Raw genomic sequence first — 16,042 nt, 5'->3', positions numbered from 1 at the left:
GATGGCACCAAGCCCGTACCGTTGCGCCACCGTGCCCCATGAAGTTGTTAGTAATTTTGAAATCTTTGCACGATGTGGTCATTGGAAGATGAAATTGCTGAAGGCATGAGAGGAGGAAACCCCCTCCCCGTTAAATAACATCTCCCCTTGTAGGACTACACAACAAGAACAAAGAATCCACGTGTAGGGTCCATGAATAAACATTGCCTCACCACTCATGAATAGAGGTCATATCTAAGTCATCATTATGTAACTAAGATAATGGCTACTATAACAGTTTCAAGATGTGTGTCCAACAATCACCATAAAATTGAATAAACAATAGGCCTATATTCATTACCGGTGAGATATTTCTGTGTAATGATATGAGTGACCGGATATCAGACAAAAAATGACCTGCGAGTGAAAAACATGGCAACCTTATTGGAGGTGAATTAAGCCGCAGGGTCCTTTCAGTGTTTTTGAAACTAATTAACTTAATTTGACCCCCTTAACGTAAACAAGAGCAAAATTCGACAATTCATTGGGATGCGGACGACCCTATTCTTTGCACCGCAACAAACCTTTTCCCGAAATAATATAGACCGTAGAAAATGTTAGCATAAGATACAAATTCCCAAGACTGCCTAATTTAATGCTGGAAGTGTAGTGCCCTTGACTGAAAACTTATAAACGACCCAGAAGCGTAGCGTGAGTCGTCAGATGGGGGAGGGGGTTATGGGCACTGAGCCTTATGTGCACCGGCCGTTTTCAGCCATTTTCAATGGTATTTTTCAAAATTTCACTCCGTGCCTCTATGATCCTACGACACTGATTACGACCTAGTGAATATGAGTACACACTATGCGTACAAATTGAAATGATTAAACCATAATGTACGTTCCTTTAAAATGAATTTGTGGCGTGGTGCATATTTTAAAAGTTTAGTGAAGGATTTAAATATGTGACCATCCATCACAATTGAGCCCTGAAGTCGCCAATCATCATTTTTGAGATATTCAACCAAAATATTCTGCTTGAAATTAGCTTTAAAATGATGTATATCATGTCTATAGTACTTGACATTTAAGTAGTGAAAAATCAATAAAACAGTCAATAAATCCTTTGTTTCCTATTGTTTATTGTTAAGTTCAATGGAGCATATCTCAATAGTGGCACTGGAGACATCCGGGCTCAGTTGTGGTGGATGGTCACATATAGGGTATGTATAATCGAGGATCATTTTAATGCTTCTCATGCGTCTAATTCATGGCGGATGTCATTAATTGTTCAAACAACGGATTGTCTCTCTGAAAAAAGAAACAACAAGAGTTCAATATAACAATGGATAATCCGCGTTTTCTTTCACACGCATGCTATTCAACTTTTATGCATGAGTGCAACCCCGGACTTGGATCTAGCAATGGTATCCGAAAACATACCAATAACTTATAGCCATCTATGTACATCTTGGGCTTAGTTTCGTGCCTGAGCGCATAATTTAAATGGTTCCGGTGCGTAAGTCAATCCCAGAATTCCTTTGAAGGATGGTGGTGGACTTCCTTCATCAGGTAAGGTAAATGTGAACTTCTGCAGCATGTGTGTAAAGAAGATGAACAGTTCTAGTTTAGCAATCTTTTCCCCAATACATGATCGACGTCCCACGGAGAAAGGAATCAAATGTTTCGGTACAACCAAATTTCCAGCTGAATCCAGAAAACGTTGTGGTTTGAATTGATCTGGTTCTTCCCAGAGGTGTGGATCCGTGTGAACACCCCATACATTAGACGTTACCATAGATCCCTTTGCTATGTGATACCCTTGAATCGTAGAGTCGCGGGATGCAGTGTGAGGCACAAATGGTACAATGGTTTGGATACGTGCTGTCTCCCATAATATGGCTTCAATGAATGGCAATTTGAATCTATCCGAATCACTTGGAATCACATCTTTTCCTATCCCCTTGTCTATATCACATTGAGCTTTATGTTGTACGTCAGGATAAGTTGCCATATAGAGAAGAACCCAAGCTAGTGAGACAGACGAGGTCTCACTTCCTGCCATAAGTAAATCAGCTATATCAGCTTTTAATGTTTCGATATCAATTCGAGCTGTTTTCAAGAAGGCTTTGTCACCAGTTGACATCTGTTTCAAATACGAATCTATCATATCTTTGACGTGATCACAATCTCTGTCTTTGTCATGCTCATTGATCGTCGATTCAAAGCGATCTTGTAAGCGCGCTAAAATTCCGACCATTTTGTTCCAACGACCGCGCATGACGTTCTTTATCACAAATTTAGGCAATATACGTAAGAAGCTGTCGTTGAGGTGTAAGAAATCGTCCATGTCTTTATGCATGTTACGAAATTCAAGGTCATCATAGTCAAATCTTTTGCCGATGATAACCACGGATACGACATTCATGACAGCGTTTGAGACGATTGGATAAGGATTGAAAGCTTGCTGGGTTCCTTTGATAGCATCAATAAGGTAAACTGCTTCTTCTCGGACTCGATTTTCCGATCCATCCTTACCCAGGTCGAACTTACGCAGCTGAGTCAAGATAAATTTTCTTCTTTCTCTCCATTCTTCTCCAGAAGCACCAACTATTCCTGAAATTAAAAAGAAAAGGAAATTACTGAGCAAATTAAGGGATCTGGAATGAGCGTTTTGAACGTTTCGACAGTATTTTTTGTGGGACATGAGAGCACATCAGACATATCGAATTGAATTCTGAATACGAAGAATGTCTTTCTGATATCAAATAATTTTCATTTTTTGAAATTCACGATATAATACAAATTTTATGACAAATTGTTAAAATTTGATATTTTTCTAATGATATATTCTTAAAGTGTATGTAGCTGGAAGGAAAACCCGACGATCAATTGAAAATTTTGACCTTTCATATTGAAGATATGGATTTTTTCCCCAAAAGACCTAATTTTTTTGGTATTTTGGAAAAAACTAATTAGCGGGGCCTTGCAGCTTGCTGTGGATATCTTATACTGCATTTTTTATGTAAAGATTTTGAAATCCAATGTAAAAATTGTGATATATTTAATTTTGAGAATTACAATTCTACTTTATAGGTATAAAGGAACACGTTTAGCCCATTCAGTTAAGTTCCAGGTGCAAGCCCTATAACACAATGCATATGTAAACTTTCTTTATCTGTGTCAATAATAGAATATTGATTTCAACGGAGTATTGAGCTGTATGGAAAAAATATTTATAATACAGGGTGTTGACACTGTGTACTGTGCATCAGACCGTATAACTTGACCCCCGGGGGCACTCAACTTTTGAAGTGACGGTATCAGTGCCTGTCAATAGGCCCCTTTTTTGAAGTCGCATATACCGATGACCCCCATTTTTAAAAACTCATACCCGATGACACCATCCTTTTTTTTAGGTGTGGCTACCCAACGACCCCCCCCCCCCCATTTTGAGTGGCGGCTACCCAATGACCTCCCTTTTTTCTAAAAATGTGTTATCAAAATACCACAAAATAACGCGGAAACTTTTAAATAAATAAATAAATAAATTTTACCCCTGCATAAGCGACTATTTTGGATTTATGCAAATAAGGCACTGTTCCACTATGTGTGCCAAAATCACTTGCCCCCCGGCTTGCAAAAATTGCTTGCCCCCCCCCCTTTCGGCTCGCCAAAAAGTTCCCCCCCCCCCATTTTACCCTTCCCCAGGGCTCATAATTCTTGCACAGCCCCTTAGTGGTGATTGATTTTTTAATTTGATTGGCCTAAACGTCCAAATGATAAATGAAGAGTGACAGCATGGAACTACTCAAAGCCTGTAGAAAGCAATAAACTGAAAATGGATAAATACCCACAGTCTTACGCAACTTAATAACAATACATACCTTGTCCAGGAAACTCATCGTCAAACAGAGTAGGCCTGTCTGCTATATCTGGACTTATAAACGCGTCTCGTATGGTATCAATATCGTTGAGAAAAACAACATCTTGACCACCAAATCGGAAGCTTACAATTTTGCCATACTTATGTGCGAGATACTTGGTAAGCTTAAATGGATCCAGTAGATCTGGTAGAATTCTCACTAATTCCAAACCTCTTGGCCCAGGAGGTACAGGCCTATTTAGCTGTGATTCACCTCGTTTATACCAAAGAATAAAACCAGCGACAGAGGATATGAATAGTAAAAGAATCGCTAGTTGATCGAATTGCAATGCTTGTAACACAAGTGATACGGCCATTTTTTGTCTTTTCAGAGATAATTTAATTCTGCTCGCTCTGTCTCTGTACACGTTAATACTGCAAACATGTGTGCAGAGAGTTGATATTCTTGAGAGGGCACTCTATTCACGTGGTTTCTTTTCCAACGCTAAAAGATCACGAATTTTGGTGGTTTGCAAATGAAAAGTGTCCGCACTATCGATTGATTACGTAACTGTTATGAATAATGTATTAGGTTTTCAATGCAATCGCCTCGACCCATCAATACATATTATCTGTATTTATCAAAGTACTTGGAATAGCAATCTGGTGAGTTCACTGAACTACGCCCTAATACTGATGGAGTTTTAATGGCGTTAATCCTCTCCATACACAGATGAACAAATACAATAGGAGAAGGTCAACACATATGACCTCCTATATGACATGTTATATGAGATGTACAACAACCTGAATATCATAAAGATCAGTGTTCGTTTGTGCATATGAACTGCATATTTACAATACTAAATATTAGTCGTTATATTATGCCAAATATTGGTATTATGACAACACGGTATATGCATTGTATATAAAACAACTAATAGATCCTGCTATCATGGCGTCAGGTCATTGGTTCATCATATCCCGTATGTTTCTTAAAATTCATTCATATTTGAGACAAATTTCTGTGCCCATTTTATAGGCGTACAGGTGGATCCGGTTTTTTGGTCATTTTCATTTCTTTTTGATGAAAGAATTAAGGTTTTCCACTGCACGGAGGCCACTATGTGATACTGATTTAATGCTATATTTATAAATTGAATACTTTTTTTCGATTTGCTCTATAGCGATTTCACAGAAAAGGTATTTCTAGTACAATGCAGCGTCGGACTCTAGCTGAGAGCGTAGTAGCCTAAGTCATGGACTCCAAGAAAGGCTCTCCATACACAAATGAACAAACACAAAGGAAGGTAGTCTCCTCCGTGACCAGCTTGATTTCGATGGAGCGAAAACAAATTGGCTGCAGAGGAGACGGGTAATTTTGCCATGCAAATGAGGTGAGTGTCATCCCCCTGATGTGTGTTCTGTCAACGTGTAAAAATGAAATAAATGGTTCAATGAATCACTAAAGTTACCGTGGCCTTGCAGCATTGAAAACTAAAAAACTGTAGTACAATACATCATAATTGAGATCTATAGACTGGAATTATTCGCTTGAATGGATACTACCATTTCACCGTAAATCAGGGCACCGACACTATACCGCATTTGCATAGCAAAATGACCCATCACATCGACCGCAGCCAATTTGGTACCGCTCCATCGAAATCAAGCTGGTCACCCAGGGATATGGTCACGGAGGAGACTACCAAGGGGCCGGGTGACACTAAATTCACGGTTATTCTATTAGCAACGCAAAACCTATGAAAAATTCAGCTGGTTTACTAGCTAGAAAGTGAGGCCAGTTATCGATCCGTTATGAATAATTCATGTTCGACCCCTTGGATCATGTTAATTGATATTGGCAAATAACAACGTTGTTACTTTTGCGAACTTTGCATGATGCAGTCATGTCTACAGTAGAATTCATCTCGACCTTTGCAGGACTTAACCCCATTAAAAGCTATTAAGGTTATTAATTATTTTAAACTGTTGTGATTTGGTAGTTCACGGCATCTTACGAATGGTAGTGAGCTTTGGCAAAAACTGCATTGCTCAATTCATAGCGAGCGTGTAGAAGAATTAAAATATCACAGATATACTTTTATAGGTGCTGCGGTTCTCGAGTTACGTTGTAAAGAGGGCTGAAACCACAACACTTTTGTAAAACGTACATAACTCATTAACAACAATAAATTAAGCAAGTTTGCAAAGTATGCGATTTGTAGGATGAACTTTTGCACAACATCAAGGTGTTATTTTTCAATAATATATTGATCTAGATAATGAAAATCGATTTTAAGGTTGCTTCGACCAACAATACCTCGTCTACCCTTAAACCAAGATAACACTCATTGAAACAGCTCAACTGATTAAATCGGATCTTCTCTGGTTGTGCACATGTGTCTGTTTTCATGTCCGATATCGCAATAAAGCTGGTATTATAGCTTCAGTTGGGTAACCGATTATAAAGGAAACGAAAGGAAACAATGGTATGTGTACCTTTGTTCACGAAATGAGACAATGGCGTGCTTTTGTAAACCAGCATTCTTGAAAATGAGCAACATAATGATTGTTGACTTAACACGGTTTGGAAATAATTTCTTCATATTTTTGGTGTTATCTGTCGTTTACATATCCTTCCTAAAACACAAAAGTGCGACCCTCTCCAAACACCTAAATTAGCTAAAAATTTAGGACATGTTACAAAACTATATTGTCTAGAATTTTAGAAGAGTACTTTTAATATTGGCCGGTTATTTTTCACACAGCGACGTTAACTAGGCAATGTACTATTACCTATAACATTAACTAAAACACCAAAGTACGAATATTTCCAAACATCTAAATTAGCTAAAAATTTAGGACATGTTAAAAACTATATTTTCTAGAACTTTAGAAGAGTACTTTTAATATTGGCCGGTTATTTTTCACACAGTGACGTTAACTAGTCATATCCCCATACTTTTAACGTAGGGCTATTTGTAGAGGTCACGCGTCAATGGGACAGAGCACTGTGTATTGTGTATAGGAAAACGGACAGTAACTGCAGTATGGCTTGTTCAATGAGAGTATAGCGCGCCCCAATACATCTGGGCACAAACCAGGCGAAAACGATCCAGTTTAATGAAATGGCCAGTGATATGTTTTTTCAAAGAAAGTCTACTATGAAATGACATTTTGCAATAGCAAAGTCAAAATTAGGACTTGCTGTCAATAATATGAAGGAAATATGTGACAGAGGCAAGGTGTGAAATACAAGTAGTATTTGAAGTTATAATAACCTTTGATACCCGACCTGACTTTCCATCATGGCGCCTTATTCGTCTTATGTATTATGCTCTCAAGTAAAATAAAATACCAATCTGCACTAGGCAAACAGAATGTTACTTTGCTCCCAGCATGAATTATTGATTTTATACGGAGGTAAAGAAATGCACAGTGTAGGTCAGTGTACACACCACTCCACGCCATACATAAATTCTGCCAGTCACATTTCCCCAATATGAAATTTTTTTAAAGTAAAATTTTAATTTTAATTTTACTTCATTAAAGTTTGACGGAGGCGGGGTTCGAACTCACCGCTTTGGACACGGACTGCTTTGGACACGTACTATGAACCCAGCGCCTTAGACCACTCGGCCATTTGTCTTGTTGGAATTCATTGGAAACTTATTTGAAGATATAATCGCAACTTCAACATAGGCCTACCACGTGACAAGCAAAGGCAGAAAACGTACCATAGTTTGGAATTTTATTTGCCTAAAAACATTTATGTGTATTATTAGCGCTCAATTATTGTTAACTGCGTGTTTTATACAAACAAATCCCAACAATAAACATGATAACTGGGCGTCTATATGGACAATGCATTATATCGATTTTGACACGTGCTTGTGTCTCAGTACATTTCCATGGTCAGTAAAATACTATAGAGGAAAACCAGAGAGGAAAACCTACCATTTTCTTGTATACACGTTCGATGTTTTGATCAAGTATGTGAATATTCGACATTAGACCCAAAATGTTTTTTCAGGAAATAAAAGATTAGATTACCATAAAAACGAAACAGTAATCTTTGGTTGGGTCTAATGTAATATTCACATAGGATTTTCAACGTTTTTTCTATCCTTATTCTTGCTCAATTAAAAAAATATTTTGGCGTATATAAAATTGAAATAAAATTCTCTGCTTTTTAAACGACATCAAATGTGCCACAATTGGGTATCACGAATCGTTATATATGATGTGCAGTTAATATTCATATTTTCTTTTATACAGAGGATGCTTCAGTTTTGACAGGAAAAATATTTTCTTGAAAACCCTCTCACTCGGTTATTTTAAAAAGGTAACCACGCTTCCCTAGAATGTGCAATAAATTAGCATTAAAATTTTTCTTATTCTAACAGCAAGCGTTTCTAGAATGTATTATGGCGAAATGTGGTGTAGTCAGTGTATGTGCAAGCCGTGGAACAATACTCCAAATATTTACGGTAAATCTGAATAGTGGTCACATGTTGACATATCATGTGTTCGGGAAATCACGTGGCAACATTTTAAGATTTCAGGCTTGTTTACTAGTTAATTGCCATTTGTACTCTTTATTATTTATCTTTGTTAATTAACATATATTTTAAATGCTGATAAATCGTGGTTGGCTGCCCACGATATCTGTTAAATTCAATGTTTTATGAATATAATTCTACCACGCAGAGGGGGTCACGCAGAAGAATTTCACATCACCTGACTTAGCTAGATTTCGAAGCTCTGCTCTTCAAATTCATGTAAATTTCAAAGTTTATACACTTAATATATTTAATATGATACTAATTTTTTGTTATAACCAACTGGTACACGATATATACTAGCTTATTACCTATACAGATAGGTGAATATCAGCCTTCACTCAGCAATTTGACATGCCCGGCATATGCAGCCATTCTCCGTCTGGATAACATGACTGTCGCCCTCAATACGTCTGGGCACAAATTTAAATAACAATACGCTATTTACATATCAATGCGGCCTCATGCTAATTAAAGCTGCCCCATCCAGGAGTTCATCTATGATAGAGTGCCCTCTCAAGAATATCTACTCTCTGCCGTAAATCATGAACCGTAAGATATGCATATGAAGTAAACGTCTAGTTTTAACTTTGTCATGTTTGTTACATATGTAAATTTATATACACCAGGCACAAAAAGTCATAGTCATAATTCGCTTCTTACAAGAAAATCATGGTGGGGGGGGGGGGACTTTATTTTTTTTGACAATTTTGATTGTCATCTGTGCTTTCACAGATATTTGAGAAACTATTTTTAGAATATAACAATGGGATATGAAGAAAATGAAAACCTTCAGTCTATTTATCATTGATTCCATAATATGAGTGTTGGGAAAAGGTTAAAGGTCATTGGACCTCGACCATTGTCTGAAATAGGTAACGGAATTAAGTATTATTGATCTCTTCCTAATCAACTGCATAGTTTGGAGTGAGTCCGTGAATTGATAATATTAAATACCTGCACAAAAATGATACTTTAAACAGTTCGTAGGCCCCTAAAATAAATATTTTTGCTTAAACGTCCTCAAAACAAGAAAACCTCCGCACAGCGTCAACGCCAGGTGAATAATGCACGATTTTAGTACAGGCTTTAAAATACTGCTGATAAAACGAGTCTGGCACGTAAATAAACACTTGTGTGTCTATCATAATTTATTCGTGACGTATGAGGATTCCCTTATAGCGTAATCTACAGAAACACCATGCACAGTGATCAGTCATTCATGCAGTAAAATTCAAGCCTGTGTGAACTTCTATTTCTGCATAGCCGGGATGTACAGTTCAAAGGTTGACTCATGTTTCGTGCGGAAAATATTGCCTCGGGGAATGTAACAGTTTTGCTTGATTAAACAGAGTGTTTCCATAAGGTGACTGGCTCTTTTTCTGACATGCTTGACATCCTTTATCTGACATAAAATGTTTATATCATATCTGAACTTCAAGTTCATCATAAATATAACATCTACCTACTTGTAAGTATGACCGAAAAAGAGGAAATTAATACCGCAAGTACGAAATTGACGATGAAAGATGTTCAGGCTCGATCACAGAAATACTACTAATAATTCTGTGCAGCGAAATATTACCGCGCAAAAAGGTGTGTACCCTTGTTAAATTCAGCTATTAGGGATGAGTGTGTTAAGGGGCTATCATTTTATTCCGAATGTGTGGGGGGGTGGGGGTGGGGGTGTATGTGTGTGTGTGACCACACCACGTTTTTTGGCAATCCTATGGGATCGATGGGGGGGCACATGACGCTACGCCACTGCTGCTTATAATTATAATCTTGTAGGCCAACGCACCACTTGAAGATACTCATCATGAATGATCACTAGCGAAAGGGTTAGGATGCAGGGGATCCGTCAAGATTTATGCAAATTCTGATTTTCGAAAAGTTACCATAGGCTTACACGTGATTTCACTTTAAGTGAAGCGTTTAAAAAATTCAAAAAAATTGTGTTCTTTGGTATAATACATGGCTGCACTAAATAAGCGTCCCATATGATTACATGAAATGTATGTAATGTTTTCTTTTTATCAATTTATTCAGAATCGATGAAAATTTAGCATTTTTAAGTACACGTACATAAGGGGGGTCCACGTTAATTAACATAAATTAGCATTTTGGGTCACGTGACAAAACCTGTTTTGATCGCCATTTTGAAACGGGATACTTTTTTTCAAATTTTATTTCAGCAATGTAAATAAATTCATATTTTCCCTACTTTGAGCCAAATTTTATTGAAAAATTATCGCGGGAAAGCGTTTTTTCTAATTTTAATCACGTGACTAAGTTCGTGAAATAAAACGTATTTCGGTCGCCATTTTATAACCGTAAATATTTTTATGTGCTGATTTATGGTTGTCTTAGGGCCTGTGGAATAATTATGAGCCCTCAGCGGGTACAATTCCCAAACGGATCACCAAAAATTGCTTGCCCCCTCTCGGCCCGCCAAAAATCGCTTGCCCCTACCCCCTCTCGGTCTGCCAAAACATCTTTGCCCCACCCCCACCCCTTTGCACATGCCAAATGATTGAGATCCCATCTTGTGTTTTGCCTGTTCTTTGATATACACGTTATAGGCCAGTCAAAGTAAGAAATCATCCACCATTAATAGCAACAAAATCCATTTAATCAACATTCATTTGAGAAAAGCATATTTAACAACACATCAAAATTCCCCGAAAATCCATTAGAAAAAGTTTTTGGACATCTCCCATTCACCGTGTGTGGTGAATTGACTACGTAAAAATCAGACACTCATCGGTATAGGCTAACTGCACGTATCCACTCCTTTCGAAAGCCGTATCAATTAATATTGACTTGAATATGTATGTATTGATTTGAATATATATCTTCATATTACATGCAAAACAATTTAAACACTTAAAAAACCGACACAGGTACCTGATGTAATTTCAACCAAGAATGTCACTGTTTCGCAGTGAATCAAGGCCCGATAATGCCATTGACAATACATGGTACCATGCGTTCAACGCTGACATGTACAGAAGGCTGTGTGCTACCATTAATACTACAGTCCAAACTCACTCGATAGCAGGGGGATGACACTCACCTCATTTGCATGGCAAAATTACCCGTCTCCTCTGCAGCCAATTTGTTTTCGCTCCATCGAAATCAAGCTGGTCACGGAGGAGACTACCTTCCTTTGTGTTTGTTCATTTGTGTATGGAGAGCCCTTCTTGGAGTCCGTTTGGACTTAGGCTACGCTCTCAGCTAGAGTCCGACGCTGTATTGTACTAGAAACACCTTCTCTGTGAATTCGCTAGAGCAAGGAAAATAAAAACTGGTTTCATTACTAGGCCTATCTGTTTTTGAGCTTTTTTGCATGTCTGCGACCATGGTGTTACCACAACTGTCTTTGCGTCATTAACATGTGCTATAGGCCTATCACTACTGAGAGGAAGTTTTGGATTAGAAAACGGACATTTCGATGAGAAACGGCCACTGATGAGAATTTAATTTTCTCATTCTTCTTTTGGATGACAAAATAATAATGTTTATTTTGAGCTCAGCGGGGATTACTAATTTTCACCAGTTTTAATAAGACAATAATGATTGACACACACACCAGGAAGTTTCTCATCCAAAAGAATGAGAAAATTTAAATTCTCACCATTTTGGCCGTTTTCTCATCAAAATGTCCGTTTTCTCATCCAAAACTTCCTTTAGTGTATTAAGTTAGCTTAGGCCTATTGATCCTAAATTTGCTGGTAGGGTAAAACTCGTTTTAGGGGTGTTTAAAAAGTCATGCGTTTAGGCCTACACTATCATACTTGAGTGCCCCCCCCCACCCCCGGTGAAATTTGAGACTCATTTGGTCACCGTCCTAAGCGTCCTTGCCCACACGAGTCGCCCAGGAGTAGGCCCTACCCGGTATTATTAATTATTAGTGCTAAGCCCCTAAATACAGTCGCGTATCGTGTTGTCAATTATCGTTACTTGTGTCCATGGATATGACCCTATGTATAAGTAGTCTTCATAGAATTCACACAGTCTATGCCATGTCATTTACGGATACAAAGAGGATAATAATGTTGAGGGCGCCCACAAAATCTTACACCGTCTTACACAATGTTCCAAGGCAAAGTTCAGTTTAATATTTACTCATCGTACAAATACAGACGTTTTATTATGTTATGATGTTGTCTGGATGGGTGGACAGTTGTCACACTGTGGAAAAACAACAACCGGGAATCCGCATTCATTTACAAATAGCATTAAATTAGTATCACATAGTGGCCTCCGTGCAGTGGAAAACCTTAATTCTTTCATCAAAAAGAAATGAAAATGACCAAAAAACCGGATCCACCTGTACGCCTATAAAATGGGCACAGAAATTTGTCTCAAATATGAATGAATTTTAAGAAACATACGGGATATGATGAACCAATGACCTGACGCCATGATAGCAGGATCTATTAGTTGTTTTATATACAATGCATATACCGTGTTGTCATAATACCAATATTTGGCATAATATATAACGACTAATATTTAGTATTGTAAATATGCAGTTCATATGCACAAACGAACACTTATCTTTATGATATTCAGGTTGTTGTACATCTCATATAACATGTCATATAGGAGGTCATATGTGTTGACCTTCTCCTATTGTATTTGTTCATCTGTGTATGGAGAGGATTAGCGCCATTAAACGCCATTAAAACTCCATCAGTATTAGGGCGTAGTTCAGTGAACTCACCAGATTGCTATTCCAAGTACTTTGATAAATACAGATAATATGTATTGATGGGTCGAGGCGATTGCATTGAAAACCTAATACATTATTCATAACAGTTACGTAATCCATCGATAGTCCGGACACGTTTCAGTTGCAAACCACCAAAATTCGTGATCTTTTAGCGTTGGAAAAGAAACCACGTGAATAGAGTGCCCTCTCAAGAATATCAACTCTCTGTCGATAGTATGAACCATAACGTATATTTGAGCCAAATGTGGACATCATTCGGGTATTTTTCCTTTATGTACCTTGCAATATTCACGAATATTGCTCGGAAACCACCCAGTCGAGCAAACTTATGCATATTGATCATGCATGACTCATGGCCACTTGTACAATTTGCCTTCTGCTTGGCTGATCGATATTGCATAGAATGTACACATTCCAACAAAGGATTTGAACCGGTATCAATCAAATGTTGTCATCAACCTATTTGATGGTAGTGCATTAGTTATGTGTGTGAGACGAACTGTCGCGGTAGCTTGCAATTATGCTTTTGTTGAATAGTGCATACACCACATTTCGCCATAATATATTCTAGAAACGCTTGCTGTTAGAATAAGAAAATTTTTAATTGTAATTATTGCACAGGTCACGGCGACCCTGTGACCTTTCCGGAAAAAGCCGAGTGGCAGGTTTTTCAAATAAATATTTTCTGTGTAAAAACTGTACCATCAGATAGGTAATGGAATATATGAATATTAACTGTACATCTATCACAACAATTTTTGATAACAACTTGCGTCACAATTGATCTAGTATAGAAGGTAGAGAATTTATTTCAATCTTATATACGCCATTTTTTTTTTGGAATTAAGTGAAAATTAATTCTGTAAAAACTGCATTTTTTTAATGTAATTTTCACATTAGACCCGACAAAAGATTACCGTTTTGTTGTTATGATAATCTAATCTTTTGATTTTGTAAATAAAATTAGGGGTCTAATGTGGATTTAGGATGCAAACTGGAACAATCCAATGCCTTGTCAAAATCATTTGCTTCAAAATGGAGTTCGGATGCACTTCGTAATACAACTTCCGCCACTGCGGGAAACCACATGCACAGCAGAGCACATGGCCGATATCAAAATCGATTTTATGTATTGTGTATGTAGGCCTATTCATAGGACCCTCGTATTAATTGTCTCTATGCGCTTGAGAATTCAACAATATAAATAATGGTAGCTTTATTATAATACACATTAATGTTTTAAGCAGATAAAATTCCAAAATATGATGCAGTAATGAAGTTGCGATTTATTAATATTATAGGTATAAATTTTCACGATGACACTATCAAGTTCTTCGTGGTCGAGCGGTCTAAGGTGCTGGACGTATGGTATACGTGATACTAGCCAAAGCGGTGAGCCGTGAGTTCGAACCCCGCCTCTGCCAAACTTTAAAAGAATTAAAATTAAAATTTTACTTTTTAAAAATTTCATATTGGGGAATGTGACTGGGAGAATTTATGTATGGCGTGGAGTGGTGTGAATAGTGCATTTGAGTAGTCCGCCATATTTACGATATGATACGTCATATATGCACAACATCTATAGCTGTGCATGCGCAGGTCATTGTGTACATTAGAGTCACGCGGTAGCTTGACCAGCAAGTTTTAAAAAAACGACTGAAAAAGAAGAATAAACAGATGCACCGCGGGACTATATTTACACGAAACAAAACGCTATTGTTCTATGATATTTTTCGCTGGGTACAAAATATATCCAAAACCATGCTAAATCTTATTTACTGTCCAAAGTGTAATATTTTAATAACTCATTAATTCAAAAAGTTACACAAATCTTACAGTCAATCCGATTGTTTGATAATAAACAAACATTCTTGCTTTATTTCACGCGGTATTTCATAGCCAAATTTAGTGGCAAATCATAGCTAATCATACTAATATCCAGAATCTTTCGACACTGCTACAGCCATACATGGCTGTCACTGGCGCACTACTTTTTGAGATTCACTTTCAAATATACCCTAGCATTTTCCTAGATACCCTACATACATATTCTGGATCACATTCGCCAAAAAATCAAGTTTTTCACAATTCTTTTATTCTTTCCGGACCACAGCATACATTCATATTAATAAATACTCCACTTTCACACGTCGTTATATCGGGACGTCTCCGTGGCGAAGCGGTTAAGACCATGGACTTCTAATCCATTTATGAATTTTTGCTCAAGTTCGAAACTTCCCACCACTGTTTTTTTAAAATGTTTTATTAACCAATTTATTGTCATAAATCAAGAATAACACCATTTCGAACATCCATTGCTATTGTGATATTATTTTTTTTTTCATCAAACATGTTTGATTTTTTATACACATTTAGTCCTAGGCCTAGGGCCTACTTTCACCATCCAAATGCTTTCAGCATGCCTGGCTATCATGACATCTTCGTCATTTAAAACACATTTATCAGTGGCTCTGTTCACAGCTCAGACTGAAATTATATTTGGAATAAATATTATAAATTCTCACAAATTAAAATCACAAACCGCGGAATCGCCAACAACTGCCGCTGAATATTTATATCCAACTAGATTTCCCCACAGGGCTATAAAGAACCACAAACCGCGAAATTCGGATATCCAACTATATTGCCCGCAGGCCTATCGATTATAAAGTACCACAAACCGCGAAATATGGATATCCAACAAATTAAGACCACAAACCGCGAAAGATCGCCAACAACTGCCGCTCAATATTGATATCCAACTAGATTGCCCCACAGGGCTATAAAGAACCACAAACCGCGAAATTTGGATATCCAACTAGATTGCCCCGCAGGGCTACAAAGAATCACACACCACGAATTATGGATATCCAACAAGCTTAAACTTAAATTAGCT

At 37.5% G+C, this 16,042-nt stretch overlaps 1 protein-coding gene across 1 annotated transcript; it reads right to left on the bottom strand.

Annotated features, from left to right (window-relative positions):
* Positions 1–936: 936 nt before the first annotated feature.
* On the bottom strand, positions 937–4,255 carry LOC140135408 (cytochrome P450 2U1-like). Its single transcript, XM_072156899.1, has 2 exons — positions 3,866–4,255; positions 937–2,594 (listed from the first exon to the last, which is right to left on the bottom strand). The coding sequence occupies exons 1-2, from the start codon at positions 4,218–4,220 to the stop codon at positions 1,456–1,458; spliced, it is 1,494 nt and encodes a 497-aa protein (XP_072013000.1). The 5' UTR covers positions 4,221–4,255; the 3' UTR covers positions 937–1,455.
* Positions 4,256–16,042: the final 11,787 nt, after the last annotated feature.

This window comes from Amphiura filiformis, chromosome 16 (assembly GCF_039555335.1).
Source record: "Amphiura filiformis chromosome 16, Afil_fr2py, whole genome shotgun sequence".
Lineage (NCBI taxonomy): Eukaryota > Metazoa > Echinodermata > Ophiuroidea > Amphilepidida > Amphiuridae > Amphiura > Amphiura filiformis.
The sequence above is the reverse complement of the archived record's forward strand: the minus strand, read 5'-3'. Positions and strand labels throughout refer to the sequence as shown.